The sequence below is a fragment of the Camellia sinensis genome, chromosome 13, assembly GCF_055761805.1.
Source record: "Camellia sinensis isolate YWXY chromosome 13, ASM5576180v1, whole genome shotgun sequence".
NCBI classification, from domain to species: Eukaryota; Viridiplantae; Streptophyta; class Magnoliopsida; order Ericales; family Theaceae; genus Camellia; species Camellia sinensis.
In genome coordinates this window covers 66,402,081-66,420,566 of record NC_138973.1, presented here as the reverse complement: position 1 = coordinate 66,420,566, position 18,486 = coordinate 66,402,081, and the positions used below count along the sequence as shown (strand labels likewise).

Genomic DNA, 18,486 nt, shown 5'->3' with positions numbered 1-18,486 from the left:
GATTACAAATAAGTTACGCCAATGTCAAGATAATTGATTAATTAAACAGATCATGATAGTGTTGGATTGTTTTAAATATTTAACTTGATATGAAACGACACGAAAACTTTACGACACAATTCTCATCTCTACTCCTACCTCCAGCCACCTCTCTGGCATTACCCACCTCTACTACTACTTGTCATTCCTCTCCGTCCATCCCCTGTGACCATTGCAGTCCCCCTCTCGCTACCTCAATACCGTTGCACTTCCTCTTCCCTTAACCACAGGGACAGAACCAAGATTTTATCATTAGAGAGGTCAACAGACAAATAATATTTTTTCACCCTATATATGAAACACACATGTATGTACAATACGATATTCAAATTATATATATACACATAAAAAATAAAAATTTAAAAAAAATATCAAAGAAACAATCTCTAATAAGATGGAGAAATTTTTTAATAAAAAATAAAAAGAAAATGCAAAATGAGAAAAGAACGAGATATATATATATATATATATATCTTTTTATACTAATAAACCATTTTATTTATGAAATAATATATATTTTTAGATGTGCTATGACAAACAGAATTTCTCATAGAAATAGAGAAATTATGGCCCCATATAATCTTCTCTTAGTTCTATGCTTACACATACAACCCCTCACCAGCTCCCATCATCCACACCCTTTGCCTGGGACCAAATTTATTCATGTTCATGTAAAATGATGCTTTTGGACTGGAATAATACTATATGCACTAATTATTATACTAATTAGTGTATTAATTGATGATGTGAAATAATTTAAGAGATTTTTAATATTTATAATTTGTATAATGAGAGGTCAATAATAATGTCATAACTAATGTTAGTACACTAGTTAATATACTAATTGGTACATATAACAAAACCGTTTGGACTTGGATGGATTCTTATAAGATGGAAACTTGATCCAAATACCCACGATTTGGAATTTGGACGGCGATAACTTATTCCAATCAATGCCCAATCTGCAAAATGTATAATAGTTATACCACTACAAGAAAATACATTTTTGGCGATCATTTTTGGCGACTAAAAAAAAATTAGTCGCCAAAAGTATAGGAATTGGCTACCAAAATAATATTAGTTGGCAAAAGTCAAATATTTAGCTACTAATTTTTTTTGGTCGGAGAATATTGATTATTGGTGACTAAAAAAAATTTAGTAGCTAAAAATATTACAATTGGCGACTAAAAAAGCTAAAAAATATCACAATTGGCGACTAAAAGAAATTTTAGTAGCTGTAGAGCTAGTTTTAGCTACTAAAATTGTTTAGTAGCCGAATGAAAAGAAAAAAATTATTTTTATCTTTGGCGACCAAAAATTTGGTCGCCAAAAGTATATTTTCAACGATAAAAGAATATTTTTGTCACCGTACAATTAGTTTTAGCTACTAAAATTGTTTAGTAGCCGAATGAAAAGAAAAAAAAATAGTTTTATCTTTGGCGACCAAAAGTTTGGTCGCCAAAATTATATTTATAGCGACAAAAGAATATTTTAGCCGCCAAAAACCTAAAATATGTGGAGGGAGATTTCAAATTTCAAACGGATTAAAAAAATAATTATTAATTATATATGTATTCTGTTTTCAACCCAAACCGTGGGTAAATCAATTCCCCCATCTCCTCTCTCTCTAGCGAGAAGAGAGACCTACTGTCTTCTCACTTCTCTCATTGACCTCCAATTCCACCCACCAATGGCGCGGCTGCGGCCACAGGTCACCACCACCACTACTGTCTTGATCCTATTTCTCGTGGCCAAGGTCATTTCCTCTGGCGAAGCAACCACCATCGTCCTTCAACCACCCCACGGCGGCAGCAATCGCCACACCATATTCCTTCCCCTCTTTCTCTCTTCTCCTCCTAGCAGCTCTTCCGGCAACTCCTCTCCCTCTGTCCGCCACCAGATTTAGGGGTCCGACCCTCTCCACCCTAACGCTCGCATGCTCCTCTATGACGATCTCTTTCTCAACGGGTAATAAATCTTCACATCTTCTCCGATCTCTTTCATATGTAATTCAATGGAATTAAAACTTGGTGTTGTTGCAATTCCCTGCTCTACATGTGAACAGTATACTTTTCCGATCTTTTCGATTTATGCTCACCATGTGTATGTAAAAATGTCATAGAGAGATTTTGAGGACTGGTATGTTGGTTCAGTAATTAAGTTGACTACATGCTTTATTGTTAGTTGTAGAACGATTTTTTGTCCCCTAGAAATATAGGGTATCATGTTTTGATTATCTGATCAATTTTTCAATGTGACTAGAATTGTATCTTTATGTGATTGTAGAAATGCACAAAGGCTGAGGTCAAATCTTTAAAGGATGTTGCGAACAGTTCATATGCACCTAAGTATGACATCTCTGGGATTACAGATCCTTTCCTCCATATCAGATTACTCAGGTTTTTACGCATATTGGGTCACAGAGATGCAGATGCTAGCGATTGCATGAACGACATTCTTGCTCAAGTCAGCTGCTATTTGTACTCCCCCGCCCCTGCAATCAATTCATGCTATATTAGTTGAAAAAGTGTATAAAACTATTGATAATTTCTTGTATGTTATTATTTACTATTTATTATTACTGTGTGATTATTTATATATTTATTTTTTAACCAGAAATTCATTTGTGGTTGAATTGGCAATTCGCTATGATGCTACTTTTGGTGAATGAAATCTAGGTTATTTTTTTACTATTTTCTTTTATTGCTTATTTTTCAACATATTATCTAGATTTGTAACTATCCAAATGATTTACATGCATTCTTGCCTGTTTTCTCAACCGCTCAGTACCTTGGTCTGCAATTACACATACTCAATGAGATATATTACCTAAATGGCAATCTTCTCTGTTTTGTGTTCTTGCATACTTGTTTTGTTTATGCTCCATGTGATTGATGACTACTGTTTCTTTTGATCTGATAATGCATGATTGTGCTCTTGCATGCTCGATAAAATAAATTATCCTGTGGTCTTGCAAAGATGTGCATTCGTATGTTTTTTTATGCTTCACATGATTGATGAATACTCTCTCTCTCTTTTGACTTGATGATGCATGCTCTAATCAGTTATATGTAACATTTTTCTATGGCAATGATATTTATACTACACTTTAAGCTTACCACACTCCTTTGTTTGTGCTTTGCCTCTCCCAAGTGGAGGGTGAGGCTAAAAGTGGAGTGTGAATATCATTATTTTTCTATTGTTTCTCTTACAATCTCAAAGTAGATGAGCATATTTATCTTGAACATGAATGCAGAGAATGTACCTTGTTCATAGGACAAAGTCTGATGGTACTAGTGACATTGTTGTATTCTTTTTCCAGGTTGCAACAAAAACTAAGTCGAACAAAAATGCTGGGAATGCCATTTTATATGAATGTGTTGAAACAATTATGAGCATTGAAGATAACAGCGGCTTGCGGATGCTTGCCATCAATATTTTGGGAAGATTCCTGTCAAACCGTGACAACAATATGAGCATTAAATTTATGCATACCCCTTGACTGTGGTGCATTCTTGTTATCTTGACTTTGCTTATATATTTTTCAGGATTCAAATGGTTCTATTCGGAAAAGGGCCCTTGAACTTGTGTATCTTTTTGTAAATGAAAGCAATGTAAAGTCTCTAAAAAAAGAGCTTATTGAATATCTGGAAGTAAGTGATCAAGATTTCAAAGGAGATCTTACTGCCAAAATTTGCTCCATTGTTGAAAAGTAAGTAGTATAAATGTTTCATTGAAAATTTTGAACCTCTTTCTTGTTGAAACCTTGCAGAGTGGTATGAACTTATTTCTGTAATGTAATCTTAACATGTAATGTATGGTTGGGCTTCGATCAAGTAGGACAAATTGCAACCTAAGATTTATCAATATGATTGGCTAAGAATCATAAGTAATTAAAGTATATTAGTTTTCTCGTCTAAGATGCTTCACTTATTTGTTATGAGATTTATTGACTTGTATTGTTTGAACAGATAGGTTAGAATGAAAATTAAACCTGTCTGATTCGCTAATGTAACAGCCTAAGAATTTGAGCCAAGTTTTTCAAATGTGTTGAACAACTAATCTTTGAGCCAAGTTAGTGTTAATCACATTGAAGAAGAGGAGAATAGAGGTACAAGATAAACAAAGATGATGTGGTATTATTGAGTCACATTATGGAAAATTATGCCTAGGTAACAGCTAAAGTGGCCATTGTTATCATGAATCGACCATTTATGAACATTGCTAATATAGTTAAAGCAAAGTCGATGAAGTGGAGAAATTCATTTAGCGTAGTGTGTGAATGATAAATATGTTCTGAATTGCATGGAAATTTCATATAATAGGTAGACACTGCTCATACTTTATAGAATAGTGCGCTAGAGAATTCTGGAATTGATAGGTAGACGCTACTCACGCTTTTATGTCTGAACTAAAATGGAATATTTTACAATTCTTTAAGTTTAAAGAATTTAGTACATTTTACAATTCTTAAAAACTGATGTAATGAGTAAGTTTCTGCTTCGCGATCTGTAAATTATCAATGTGTATCTGTTTTAGGCTCCTTTTCCTTATATCTATGGCATACACTTGACTATACTAGTTTCATATCTTTGTGTTGCTATTAAACCTTAAAATCCAATTATTCAAAGTTTTGGGATGCATTTGTAATGCTGCTTGGTTCATGATTTATGGAATGCCAATAGAGAGTAGCACATATGGGTTTGTAGTATGTTTTTTTTTAACTGATGTTTCAGTTATTATGGGTTCTTGAAGGACTAATATGTATATATTAATCTATGTTGTATGTACTCAAATTGAACATCAAATAGAGCAACTAGATTCAAGTGTTTGAATTTCCAGTTATTATTAGGATTACTTTTATAGCAACATCAATTTATTAGCAACATCAAATAAAACAACTAGATTCATATGTTGTATGTACTCAGATTGAACATCAAAAATTTTATTTCATATATATTCGAGTATGCAAAACTAATGATTAATTTGAAATGATTACTTAATTTCAAGTTTTGTATGTTTTTTTTATAATTTTATATTAGCCAATATTTAGTCAATACTAATGATTTTTTTTTTTTTTTTGCAGATGGTTTTTGACGTACAAATGTGGATATGACTTTTTTTGACAAGTACAGAAGGGCATTATTTTTATATCATCGTCCATATATATAGTGGTTCATACAAATTAGTTTTTTAGCGTGGTAAATATCCAAAATTTGGCCCGATAGAAATTAGCATTGGACGTGGTACAAATTAGTTTTTGGGGCGGTACAGAATAAATTTTTGGTGCGGTATAGATTTTCTTTTGGATATTAAATTTGGTTAATCCTCTATTATGTATGGAATTAAATTATTGGGGCTGAATTATACTTGGTTCGTATGGAATTTGTATTAGATTTAGAATTGGACGTTGAATATAAATATTTTGGATGGTTGGAAGTGAAATGTGTGCACGTTGTTGAATGGTTGATAATATATTCAGTATTGATGGATTATATTGTTTATACAGGGTACAGGTTGCACTAATAATGGATACAGGTGGTTCAGAAATTAAAAAAAAAAAAAAATCAATATAGTATTTGATGACTAAATATGTTGGTAGCCAAAAATATAAGCAAATGTTTTGGCGACCAACAATTTAGTAGCAAAAAATAACCAAATGGCTTTTTGTGACCAAACCACATAGTAGCTAAAACAAATCAAAATGAGGGAAGTTTAATTGCCGGTTAAATATTTTAGTCACTAAAAACATGTCATCCTTTGGCGACTAAAGTGTTTGGTCGCTAAATGTACGTATTCTATTAGCGACTAAAATTTTAATCTCTAATAGTTTAATTTAGTTTTCTGTGAGAACTTTTGGCGACTAATATTTTAGTCTCCAAAAGATACCTTTGCCGATTGACCAAAGTTTAGTAGCTAAAAGTTCAATTTCGGCGACCAATAATTTAGTCATCAAAAGATCACCTTTCCCGACTAACCAAAGTTTAGTAGCCAAATGTTTAACTTTCGGCGACCAAAAATAGTTTAGTCGCCAATACTATCGCCGAAAGGGTATAGGCGACGAACTTGGTGACAAAAAAATTTAGTCGCTAATTACATTCGGCGACCGAAAATGGGACTTTCGGCGACCAATATTTTGGTCGCCAAAACTGTCATTTCCTGCAGTGTACATTGTTGGCACCATAAATTTACAAATTTATTATTTATTATTTATATAATTGCAAGATATGTGGCACCCTCCTACTCATTTGGAGGTTATGAGAAGTTATGAAATGTGGAAAGATGATGGAGAACAAAGTGGAAAGCATGAAATATGAAATGGAGGTTGAAGGAAGTTATGGAAGATCATGGAGTATGAAATGAATGAAGTAGAAGAGTGGGTAGTTTTAGGTAGTTTTTTCCAACAAATATTTTCCTATAAATAGCTATCCATGGCTACATTGTAAAAGTATGGAACTCAAATCAAAAACAATTGATTTCGATTTTTCTTGTCATTTATATTTCCTACATTTTATTTTATGCACTTTTTTTTTGAAGCATTTATTTTACGCACTTCCTTTTCGAAGCATTTTATGCACTTCCTTTTAAGGGCATAGTAGTAGAGGTAAATAATTGTTACTTTGATTATTTACTCAATCACCTTGATTGTTCACTCAATCATCTTTTTTTGTCTCCCTCCTCCTTCTGTTAATTTTTCTTTTCTCCACACTTGACAATTTTGAGGTCCTCTTCATTGAGACAAAAGAACTGTTAATACAATCGCTTGATAATTGGCTTGAATTTAATCTGTAAGGATTTTTCAATCGTTACTGGCACGCTCACATTTATAATATTTTCCTTTGTAGGAAAAATAAACCAACATATATATATATATATATATAATGTTTATATATGTATGTGTATCTAAGGTATTTAGATATTAATTTGCGAACCCACTGTGTGTATACGCACGTATGCACTGTGTGCATCTACACTGATATATAAACATATTATATATTATATTTATTATATAATTAAATATGAGATTATATTAGAATAAAGTCCAAAAGCTAGATAAATTAAGTAATCATACGATATTTAATTGGTAAATATGTGATTAAATTAAAATTAATTGCATATATGTAAACATAATATATATTATATTTACTAAATAACGCAACAGCAACATCAGAATAAATGAGAAATAATGCTAAAAAGTTAGACAAAATTAATTAATTATGTGTGATTTAATTGATTAATATGTGATTAAATTACAATTAATTGCATAATACAAGATATAGAAGTAGAAGACAAAAGGAATAGGCAAAAAAAGAGAGGGGTAATTAGGTCATTTTAAATTTTTCGTTAGAGTGATTCTACTTATACCACTATTTTACCTACTTATACTCTCTATCTCATTACACTACTAAAAAAAATGTAATTCTTATTACACCCATTATACTATCAAAACTAATTACAAACTAAAAACTTTTCCAAACCCTTTCAGTTTTGTCTCTTTACACCGATAGATTTTGGTAATACAATATTAAAGAATTTGAATTACTCCAGTGTCGTGTTACCAGACAAACTATTTTTTTTAGCCATTTGTTTTCATTCGATTGGATGATTTTGCTTTACTTTGCTAAGAAAGTAGTTGGAACCCGTTTATAAAATGCATATTCAATGATACATTAGCCCCGTTTGGTGCAGCTGTTAAAATAGATTATAGATTATAGCTTAACAGATTATAAATTATGACTTTAATCAGAAGTTGTTAATCTATTTGGTGTAACTGTTGAATTATAGATTTAAATTGCTGAGTAATGTTTGTTAAATAAGCTGTGAAGTAGCTTTTTCATTTAATTTTTATTTTTTGTTATTCACTACTTGTCTACATTTCTCATAAAAAATAATAATAATATTCTATAGTCCATTTGGGTTTTTTTTCTATTTTTAAAAAAATAAAAAATAAAAAAATCTAAGAGTGTAACCATAAATTAATATGTCCACAGCATAAGCAAATAATTAGAAGCAAGGGTTGAGCAGCTTCTCAGAATCAGCTTTTTTTACTTAAAATAAGCTGTTAGAATCAAAAGTTGTTTGAAATAAGTTTAACCAAACAGTCCAAAATAACTTTTCAAAAGCCAGAAGCCATAAGTTGGCTCAAAAAAGCCCAAACAAACACCCTCATTGCTATACAAATTAGATTACTCCAATGTCATGTTGCCGAACTAAAACAAATTTGTCCAGCCACCTGTCGCTTTATGTACGTTGTAGATTGTCTTCATTATTGTCACATTAAAGATATCCATTCATTTCAATTGACATGCCAACTAACAAAGATGTTTCTTTTTCAGATAATTTACCAGCAAATGAGTGCCCTTTAAGATGTTCAGCAGCCAAATGATTGTACTTGCATTGTTGCAATGAATAGAAACATAATCCTTCCAAGTGAACAAATATAGAAAAAATAAAAATAAATAATAAATAAAACTAGAAATGCATAGCATTGAGTAACCGAACAAATTAATACGTTTGGCCTTGGGTTACTGGAAATATATATTTTGTTCGTGTAGGGGGGTCCAAGATTAGAGGGGTGATTAGAGAGGCAAAACTATGCTAATAGTCCACTGGTGATGGAAGTGGCTTAAGAATGAGCAGCAGCAACTATTCGGGAATTGGAAAGTATGTAGCTGGGTGAGAGTGAAGCAAGTGGCTCAAAAAGAAGTGTATGGCAATACCAAATTGGGCAGCATCTCCCCCAAATCTCCAAAATTCCTCTTGCTGAACCTTGGGAAATGGGCCCTATTTATAAACTTTTCCTTGGTGCCAAGAAGACATTGAGTGGCCAAATAGAGAGAAGACATGTGTCCTAGAAGATCACATAGAATATTCTGCCTTGAGCCACCAGGCTGAAGGTGCCACGTGTCCCTCTGCATGTACTGTGTACTATCTGTTTGCCTCCGCAACAACCTTTTTGAGCCTCAGCAAGTGTAGTTGCGGCGTGAGTGTTTGCCTTTGCACTTGCCTTCTCAGCTTGAACCTCAGCAAGTGCACTTGCAGCGGTGAACCTCGCCGCTGCACTTGCCTTCTCAATTCTACTTGGCCAGTACATGCATTCTCAAGACTCTATTAGTGTGCTATCGACTATGTTCGTGCTTACCTCAGTGAAACCTCCACCCTTAGCCACCTAACCACAAATTCCCCCAGCTTCCGAGGGCGAAGGCCACAGCTAAGCCTGCTATCAGCCATGTTGTACCTTAATACCAAGCCCAATGGGGCTTCCTTAGTCCTGTCTGTGCAACTAAGGCAGGTCCATGACCTGGGTAATGGAAAGGGAGTCCCTTATGTTCGGGCTACCCTGCTCCCATCTTCACAAAGTTGCCGTGGTAAACTGGTATTTCTGGGCCTGCTATCAGCTCCAACCAGTAAGTCTTGGGTCCTGCTATCAGTGCCAAGTTAATAAACTATGGGGCCTGCTATCAGCCCTAGGCTAGCAATGCTTTGGGACCTGTTATCGGCGCCAAGCATTAGCCTCTAATTGTAGAGGGAAACCTCCCTCAAAGGCTGCTATCACCTTGGCAGGGTATTCTCTCTGCAACTTAGTTGCTATGGTAGTAGTTGCTGCGGTAGTTGTTTCCCATGGCAAGTTCAGACGGCATGACCGAAGATATTAGAGATGGCGGCGCCGACAGAATGCCTCCGCAACTTGGGCACTGCAAGTATTGCCTCAGCAACTTAGTTGCCTCAGTCTTTTCTTTCCCTCGGCAACTCCAGATGATCGTGACACCGACATTACTTGGAATGACGGAGGGGCCAAAGGTACTTGGACTGGCGGCGCTGAGACAAAGTGCCTCAGCAACTCTGCCGCTGCACATGTTCCCTCGGTAACTTCCAGTGGCGGTAGAACCGAAGTTAATAGGAATGGCGGTGCTGAGACAAGCCGCTGCACATGTCCCCTCGGCAACTTCACCGCTGCAGGTGTTGCCTCTGCAACTTGACTTGCGCATTTTTTCTCGCTGAGTCCATCTGGACCCTTGGTAGGTCAAACCAGCCTCAGCCCACTTGTTGGCCCACTTCCCTTGGGCTTTGGCCCACGCTCCTCTCTTATCCTTGGTCGCCTTCTCAGGGCGATCTTAGTGCTTAAGTCCATACTTAGTTTGGGGTTCAATTTCTGACCCTCTACATTTTGCCCCCTGCACGCATGGGAGACACGCTCCCTGTTTCCCACGCGAGTATGACGTCAACGGGCAGCCCAAGGGTTGTATCGATTAGGTCAGAAGTTGCGTCGTCTCTGAAAAGGTGCCCTTTTGACTACCAGGTCATAATGGACCTAGGGCAGTGTGCTAGCACCCTTTTCTGATTTTCTTTATAAATAATGCCCCTTGGGTCCACCGGTCCCCCACTTCTTCCCAACATACCTTTCTGTCTCATTTGTCTTCTTCTCTCCCTTGTGCCCTCTTTCCAAAGCTTTTTGACTTTCTTTACTCTCTTTCAGCACGAGGCTTCTTGCTGACAAGGCTACCCCACCCCCTACTGAATGGAGGCGGGCCCCTTACTTCGGGGGGTTGGCCGACCCCTTCTGGAAGGTAGTTGATTACTTTGTTCCTGACACCCCTTCTCTAGAGGAGCCTCTGCTTCCTTTTGGGGAGGCCGCCTTAGAAGATGCAGACATGGTGAATCTGGTTTCTGTGCTGCGGTTTTGTGTGAAGCGTGGCGACTTCCCATATTCTTACATCTACTATCGTACTCACTCGGGCCCTCCAGCAAATTGGTCCCTTTAGGTCGATAACGTCATGGCAGATGGCGGCTTCGAGCAGCGTCTGCGTGATGTTCGCCTTTTCAACGCCATTTTAATCTCAAGAGAGTTATCAGTGCGTAAGGTGCAGACCAACACAAATATGATTGTCCCCCGTTAGAGTCGCGACACCTTTACCTTGGCATAGGGGAAGATAACCCCGACCTTGGAAGATGTTGCTGTCCTCTTGCGCCTTAGCACCCGCGAAGATTTCCCCTTTGATCCAGAGTCTCTGACCCCTGTAGAACAAGTCACTGTCACTACTCTTCAGACAACCTTTCGGGAGGCGCGGAAGTTTGATTCCTGGTATGACCTTAGAACCGAGGAATTGCTCCAGGAGAGGCCCAAAAGGGATAAGACTACCTATCTTTCTTGGCTAAAGCATTTCTTTAAGGACTTGCAACCAGTCGTAGGGGACATCAGTGAGGAGAGCCGCGAGTCCATAGTTAGTCCGGGCTACCGAGGTAACTTGTATTTGGGGGCGTTCATCAGCTATTTTATCTCATTCTTCGTCCTACCCAGTAGCCCTACCGAAAGTATCGATCCCCTGGTATTTCCTTTGGCTGTAAAGCTTTGCAGCGGTAACCAAATCCCTCTGACTCCCCTCTTTCTGGGTAACTTATACTTTCGTCTTGACCTTAACCATTCGGACATGGAGCGATCCATGGGCCGCTATGACGTGTGGAGTTTTGTGCATACTCAATTCCTGGCTGCCTTCTTCTATGAGAGATTTCCTGCATTGGGTCCCACCCCTAAGGAACACGAGTCCTTCTTTACTGGTGAAGTCTTAGATGCAGAGGGCCACCCCATCCTAGATGCAGAGGGTCGGCCTGTCACGAGGCAAATGCGTCAGTCCCGCCCTCTCATCTCTCGGTGGTCTGGTCTTGGTACCAACGGGCCTTTTTCAAACTATGTTGACCATATGGAGGAGTTCGTCTTCCGTCTTTTCACTCAGCCTCTCCTAGGCATTTTTGTTGTACCTTCTATTTTTCAGAGTCCCGCCATATCAATTTTTATCTCGACAGCATCCAGGCTAATTCTCTCCTTATTGCCACCATGATTCGCCCTGGATTCCTGCCTCATGTGGAACGAAGAAGGCATGCCTAGTGTCGTCTATCGACCGAACAGGGTCCTTATGCAATTCGGGATGGATCAGGGGGTCCCATATGCTCCTCCGCCTAATACTAATTTCCACCAAAGTTTTCAACGATTTACCCGAGACTACACTGCTCTACTTGTGGAGGGCTTAGAGGTCATGGAGCTTCCTTCACTCAGGGAGAGAAAGTGTCTGTACTCCCGACAACAGGCTATTCTGGCATCGCAATCTTAGTACTTTCCTCAATTTTTGCAATAGCGCCGCGGTCGTCCCAACAATAGAGCCTATCCTGCAGCCCGACCTTTCCTTTCCCTTACCTTCTGGTTGAGGGAAACAATCTAGCATATTCTGTCGCTTCAAGCTTCTGTCCTCGCGCGTTGTGGAGGAGCCTCATCCGTCTGGGGCGATGTCTGTTCAACCCTTGTAGATTGCTCCCCCTGAAGTGAGTGCAACAGTACGCATGACCCGTTCCAGGCTAAGGGCAGCCCAAACAGCAACGACATCAATTCCCGAGGCACATGCCTTGCCCAACAGAAAGAGGTTATGAAAGGTATGCATATTTAGACAAGTACTTTTCTGTATTATCTCCTTGTACTTATCATGTTTACTATAATAACCTCATGATCTTCTTCTTCTTTTAGGGGCCACGGAGCATATTGCCCTCCGATCCAGGGGGTTTTTCTACTGTCATCGGCATTTCTTTAAACATAGAAGATGATGACAACCTCCTCATTGCGACTAGGGTAACAAAATTCAAGACTCGCAGGACAGTTCTTCCAGACGTTGAAGAGGAACCAATTGTGGGAGGTGATCCGATTGCTGAGGCTGAGGCTGAGCCAGTTGTGGAGACTGCGAACAACGTGCAAGTTCCCCCCGCTATGGAAGTTGCAACGGGTGATATAGCCGCTGATGGTTTAAAGCCTCTGCATCCTTCTAACTCTATGCACTTTGGCCGTTCTTTTGTTGGTGGGGATGACTTTGTACCTGAGACCCCTAGAGGAAATCGCAGCATGAGAGAGCCGCTGGAAGTTGTACCACCTACCCTTGGAGCTGCATCTGGTGGTTTCTCCCAATCTACTGAGTCCCTGCTAATTCAACAAACTCCACTCTCAGACATTCAAGCGGCTGGAGAGAGTGCAAGTGTAGTGGCTGCTTCTACTATCTTTGTTGTGACCCCTCTGGACTTAGACAAGCTTGCAGAGGTAGCTGTCACTTTAGCCGCCCACACTATTACTACTACTGCCGGGGCCTCTGATCCAGTTGTTTCGGCGACCTCTGGATAGCTGGCAGACTTGTACCCCACCCATTTTCCAGAGGTGCCAGCTGACCTTGGGATGTCTCGTGACTTTTATACTGGGATGGATACTACTGCTATTCCAAATCTGAATGTTGGGGATTATTAGATAAACGACCTTTTTTTGGAACGACGCAATGGTGCAGGCAATTTTGGTCTTTCTCGTGAGGCCAGTTCACCCGGTCGTCAGCCAGCATCTACTCACTCCATTGCCGCTGGGCAGTCATCTTCAGGGAAGGTGCGCCGCCCTTAGACCTTCGATCGCTCCGTCAGCCTCCCTCCAGTGATCAAAGCGGGCGGTGATGTGAGAGAGTCTCATCGGTCCTCAGAGAAAGTATCCTTCCTAAGTTACTGGTTCCTTCGAAGTTGCTACAACCCTTGCCCATATCCAAACACTGTATCCGGACACCTTTACCGCCTTTAATGTCCCTGGATCAATAGTTCAGACGGCACTACTGGAGTCACTTGCTGGCTTTATTCATGATCTTGCCACCAAACAAATCCTAACCACTCTTAGCAAGTTCGTGGAGAGTGTCGAGGCCAATCTGAGCGACTTTGAGAGGAGTGGTTTTGACTTATCATCGATGAAAGCTAGGCTCCAGACGGTTAATGGCTTCCTTGAGCACACTGACAATGTGGCGATCATCGCGTCCCTGGAGGAAACTATTATGGAGTGCAAGGGTGCCCTGGAGCAGCACCGGCAGAACCTGGCTCGACTCAAAGAGAAGGACTTTGCATTGGTTGCCCAATTGCCTCAAGATGTAACTCTGATGGACTCCCTTTTGAAGGATTTAGTTTGATGTAATTTTGTGACGTTGCTACGGTTTTTTCCATTTTTCTTTATTTTGTTGTTGCATCGCACTTGGTGCGTCTTTTCTTCTCTTTTTTTTCTGTCATAACTTCTTTTTCAAACACTGTAATCATGTTCTGAAAGTTTGACTTCAATGAAAAAAGTATGGATGCTTGGTAATACTCTTGAGTTTCATTTCATTGCTTCCCTTACATTGCTTTCACATAGCTTCTAAAGATAAGGCAAGCTCTTTACAAGTGTAAAATTTCATTACGACTAAGCTTTTACAAGGATAAACTTTCACTAAGTATGGAAAACTTTATATGTCCACTAAGTGTACGACCATTTCTTTACACTTTGCTTTAGAAGTATTAACACCGAAACTTACAACTCTTTTCAAAAGAAATTAAGGAAAATATTCTTTAACATAATTGGCGTTGACAGAGCCAGTTTTGAATCCATCATCTATTCTTGTCAACTTGTAGTACCCGCTGCTGCTTGCCTCAGCAACTTTGTAGGGGCCTTCTCATCTGGGTGAGAACTTGGGAATTGGCTACCCCCTCATGATTGCATTCACTGTCTTCCATTCTAAGTCCATTTCTTTGAACTTTCTGTGTTGAATAGATTGATTGTAGGCACGAGTTATGGATTAATGATACTTTTCCATTGCCCGTGAGGCCCGATCTCTTATTTCTTCAACTACTTTGATGTCATTCTTCCTACTGTCTGGAACTAAGTGCGCTGACATAGCCATTCTTGCTAACAGTACTGCCAACTCAACTGGTAACACAGCTTCAGACCCATATACTAGGGAAAATGGGATTGCCTGAGTTGGCTTTCTTCTTGACGTTCTATATGCCCAGAGTGTTATAGGGAGTTGTTCAGACCATGTGCCTTATGCTTCATCCATCATCTTGCTCAGTATTCGAATGAGGGCTTTGTTGGTCGCCTCAGCTTGTCCGTTCCCTTGGGGATAGTATGGACTAGACTTATGATGCTTAATTTGGTAGGCATCCAGCAGTCTTCCCACATGGCGATTTACAAAAGGAGTTCTATTGTCAGACAGCATCACTTTGGATATGCCAAACCTGCAGATTATGTTCTCTCTAATGAAGTTGGCTACCCCTGCCCCATCTGCCTTCCTCATTAGTATAGCTTCTACCCACTTGGTGCTAACTTCGGTTACTACAAGTATCCATATGTATCCTTTGGACTACTGCACTATAGGACCTACCAAGTCAAATGCCCAAGTATGGAACGGATAAGGAGTCTTGATGTTATGCAGTTCAACTGCCAGTACATGTATCAAATTCCCAAACTTCTAACAGGATTGGCATCTCCTCACAAAGTTTTTAGCATCCTCTTCCATTGTTGGCCAGTAGTAGCCGAGGTGAATGAGATGTCTATATAGGCGCTGCCCTCCTTGATGCTCTATCTTGTGGGCTTCCCTCAACACATCGTTTGCCTCATCTTTTGAAAAACATGCTAAAGGTTCCCCTTCGAAGCTTCTTCGGTATAGCTTGCCTTGGTCAATATATGGCTACCTCCATTCTTCACTGCTTAAGAAATGGGCTTCCTCTTCCTTAGGATGGGACTGACATTTTGCGCATTGCCTCTGCAATTCGACACTTTCCTTTTCCATCTCTGACCAATAGTACCCTTGCCTCCGTATTCGTCGGTATAGGCTGATATCTCCATCTCCACAAGACTTAGCATAGATCTGCTTAAGTTTGTCAGTTACTTCTTGCCTACCACCGCACCTTGCCAACAAGTTGTTGGGACCGTGAAAATACAACTCTCCTCTGAGGAGCATAAATGGTGCAAGTTCTGCTGGTTTGATTGCTCCCTGGCCAGTTTTCAGCTGCTGGATTATACCTTCTTTCCACCCCTCAACATCTTGCTCTGCATGTTCTTCAGTTAGCACTGTTGGTGTTGTCATTTTCTTAATGACGATGGCTATACTATCGTCTGGTATCTCCACCTTTGCCGCCAATTTAGCCAAGGCATCAGGAAAAGGGTTATGTGCTCAAGGGGTATGCTGGATTTAGACATCGTCAAACTGAGCAAGAAACTTTTGGACTACAGTGCGATATAGGGCTAACAGAGGTTCCTTCAAAACGAAATCACCCATTGTTTGTTTGACAACTAACTTGGAGTCGCCCCAGATTCTCAACTTACGGAGGCCCTTCTTTCGGGCAGCTATCAGGCCCAGTATCAACGCTTCATACTCAGCCTCGTTGTTTGAACACTCAAAATCAAGCTTATATGATAGATGAAACTTCTCTCCTTCTTGACTGGTTAGTGTGACACCAACTCCACATTTCCCAGCTCTGGAAGCTCCATCAAATTTTAAGTCCCAATAAGTTTCAACTGCAGCTGCTAAGACATGGAATTCACCTGGTAGAGGTACCTCTGCAGGTTCATGTTCACCAGATGGGAACTGGGCCAGTAGGTTTGCGAGTGCTTGGCTCTTAATAGCCTTAGGAGTGATACAAGCAATATCATATTCTGCTAAAGCCAAGAGCCATCTTGCCATTCTCCCAGTCAGAGCGGACTTGCTTAGCAAGTAGCAGACTGGATCACTCCGGGTCAAAACCTAGATCGGGTGTGCCAAGAAGTAGTGGCGCAACTTCTGCGCTGTAAAAATTAAGGCTAAACAATGTCTCTCAATTGGAGTATATCGTGACTCGGCATCATTGACTTTGCGACTTATGTAATAGACTGGCTTCTCAATTCCATCCATGTCTTGGACAAGTAGGGCTCCAATAGACCAAGGAGTAGAGGTCAGGTATAGTAGCAGAGGTTTTTTAGGTTGTGGGGCAATCATTGTAAGTGGTGAGATAAATGTTTTCTTCACCGTATCAAATGCCTATTTGTGTGCTTGCAACCATTCAAACTTGTGATTCCCTTTCAGCAGTGTCCCAAAGGAAAAGGTTATCTCAGCAAGGGCTGGAATAAACCTTCTGAGGTATGACACCTTGCTTAGGAATTTCTTCAAAGCCTTTTGAGAGTGTGGCGGCAGCATCTCCATGATTGACTTGACCTTATTCCCATCTACTTCGATCCCTCGTTGGTGTACAAGGAAGCCAAGGAACTTGCCAGCAGTAACTCCAAAAGCACACTTGAGAGGGTTCATCTTGAGGCAGAATTGGCGGCAGCGTTGAAAAACCTTTTCCAAGTCGCAGAGATGGCAGTTTGCCTTAGCATACTTGACCACCAGATCATCTACAAATACTTCCACTTCATGATGTAACATGTCATGGAACACTGCAATCATAGCCCGTTGGTAGGTTGCCCCTGCGTTTTTCAAATCGAAGGGCATCATCGTATAGAAAAAATTTCCCAAGGATGTCCTGAAAGCTGTCTTTTCTGCATCTTCTGCTGCCATTTGATCTGGTTATAACCACTGAACCCATCCATGAAGGAGAACATCTAATGGCCCGCAGTTGAATCGACAAGTGTATCAACATGGGGCAATGGAAACTCATCTTTCGGGCAAGCCTTATTCAGGTCACGAAAGTCTACGCAGACCCTGATCTGACCGTTCTTCTTTTGTATAGGAACAATATTTGCTAGCCAAGTTGGGTATTATATAGGCTCAATGAACTTGGCCCTCTGCAACATTTCTACCTCAACTTTAATCTTTGTTTCAAGATCAGGGTGATACTTTCGAGCGTGCTGCTTGATCGGTTTAGAATTGGGAAAAATGTCCAAATGATGAGTGACAAGGGATGGGTCAAGACCAGGCATCTCATCATATGTCCAAGCGAAGACATCACTGTATTGCTTTAGTAGTGCTATCAATTCTGCCTTAGCTGCTGGAGCCATTGTAGCACTAACAAACATCGGCTTGCTCTGCCCAAGTAACTCACTAAGGTTGACATCAGCGAGTACCTCTTGTTGGGGTTTGGGTCTATCTTACATGCATTCAGGGGCGGGCTCAGGCGTCTCCACCAATCCTTCTTGGGACTCACTTCTGTCACATTTATTTGTCTCTGGGCTATCCTCCCAGGGTATGAAGTTTGACCCCAAGACCGTCATAGGTAGTAAACTGTCTTGCCGCCCTTACGTACCTTGACAATCTTGGGCGGAGGACTTGTGGATTCGCTGTTCCTTTTCTGTCCACTGCTTTCTGGAGCAACCTCTACATCTCGAATGTCTTCCCACTTTGGTAATTTTGCCCATGCAATTTTACCAGTCCTTGGAGCTTCATCCATGGACAACTCAGTAAAGAAAACTACATCCGAGTAGTGTGCCTCTTCCACTCCAAATGGCTTTTCAGACTCGTTTATGGTAACTATGTGCTCTCCCAACTTTGCCTTCACACATTGGTAATAGATGGACGGGATAGCCCCATATCCGTGCATCTAGGCTCAGCCAAGTATCATGTGGTAGTTTGTGTCTGCTTCAATCACATGGAATTTGGTTGCGAAACGAATCTCGCCAACTGCTAAGTCCACCACAACATGGCCCTTAATGACCTTTTTCTC

At 39.9% G+C, this 18,486-nt stretch overlaps 1 protein-coding gene and 1 non-coding gene across 5 annotated transcripts; one reads left to right on the top strand and one right to left on the bottom strand.

Annotated features, from left to right (window-relative positions):
• The first annotated feature begins 1,628 nt into the window (after positions 1 to 1,628).
• Positions 1,629 to 5,484, top strand: LOC114264047 (uncharacterized). Of its 4 annotated transcripts, XR_014348940.1 has the most exons (5): positions 1,629 to 2,007; positions 2,326 to 2,568; positions 2,656 to 2,717; positions 3,362 to 3,751; positions 5,126 to 5,484. It is a non-coding gene; the product is annotated as an uncharacterized LOC114264047 (transcript). The 4 variants fall into 4 exon arrangements; XR_014348939.1 differs by lacking the exon at positions 2,656 to 2,717; XR_014348938.1 differs by lacking the exon at positions 2,656 to 2,717 and having other exon boundaries at positions 2,326 to 2,592.
• A 10,556-nt stretch (positions 5,485 to 16,040) lies between these two features.
• LOC145805452 (uncharacterized) lies at positions 16,041 to 16,532 on the bottom strand. The gene has a single exon (XM_082900590.1). The coding sequence runs from the start codon at positions 16,530 to 16,532 to the stop codon at positions 16,041 to 16,043; it is 492 nt and encodes a 163-aa protein (XP_082756716.1).
• Between the last annotated feature and the right edge of the window lie 1,954 nt (positions 16,533 to 18,486).

Bases quoted from the DNA above. Each gene is read 5' to 3' on its own strand.
- LOC145805452 (XM_082900590.1), bottom strand. From the start codon at position 16,532: ATGGCAAGATGGCTCTTGGCTTTAGCAGAATATGATATTGCTTGTATC.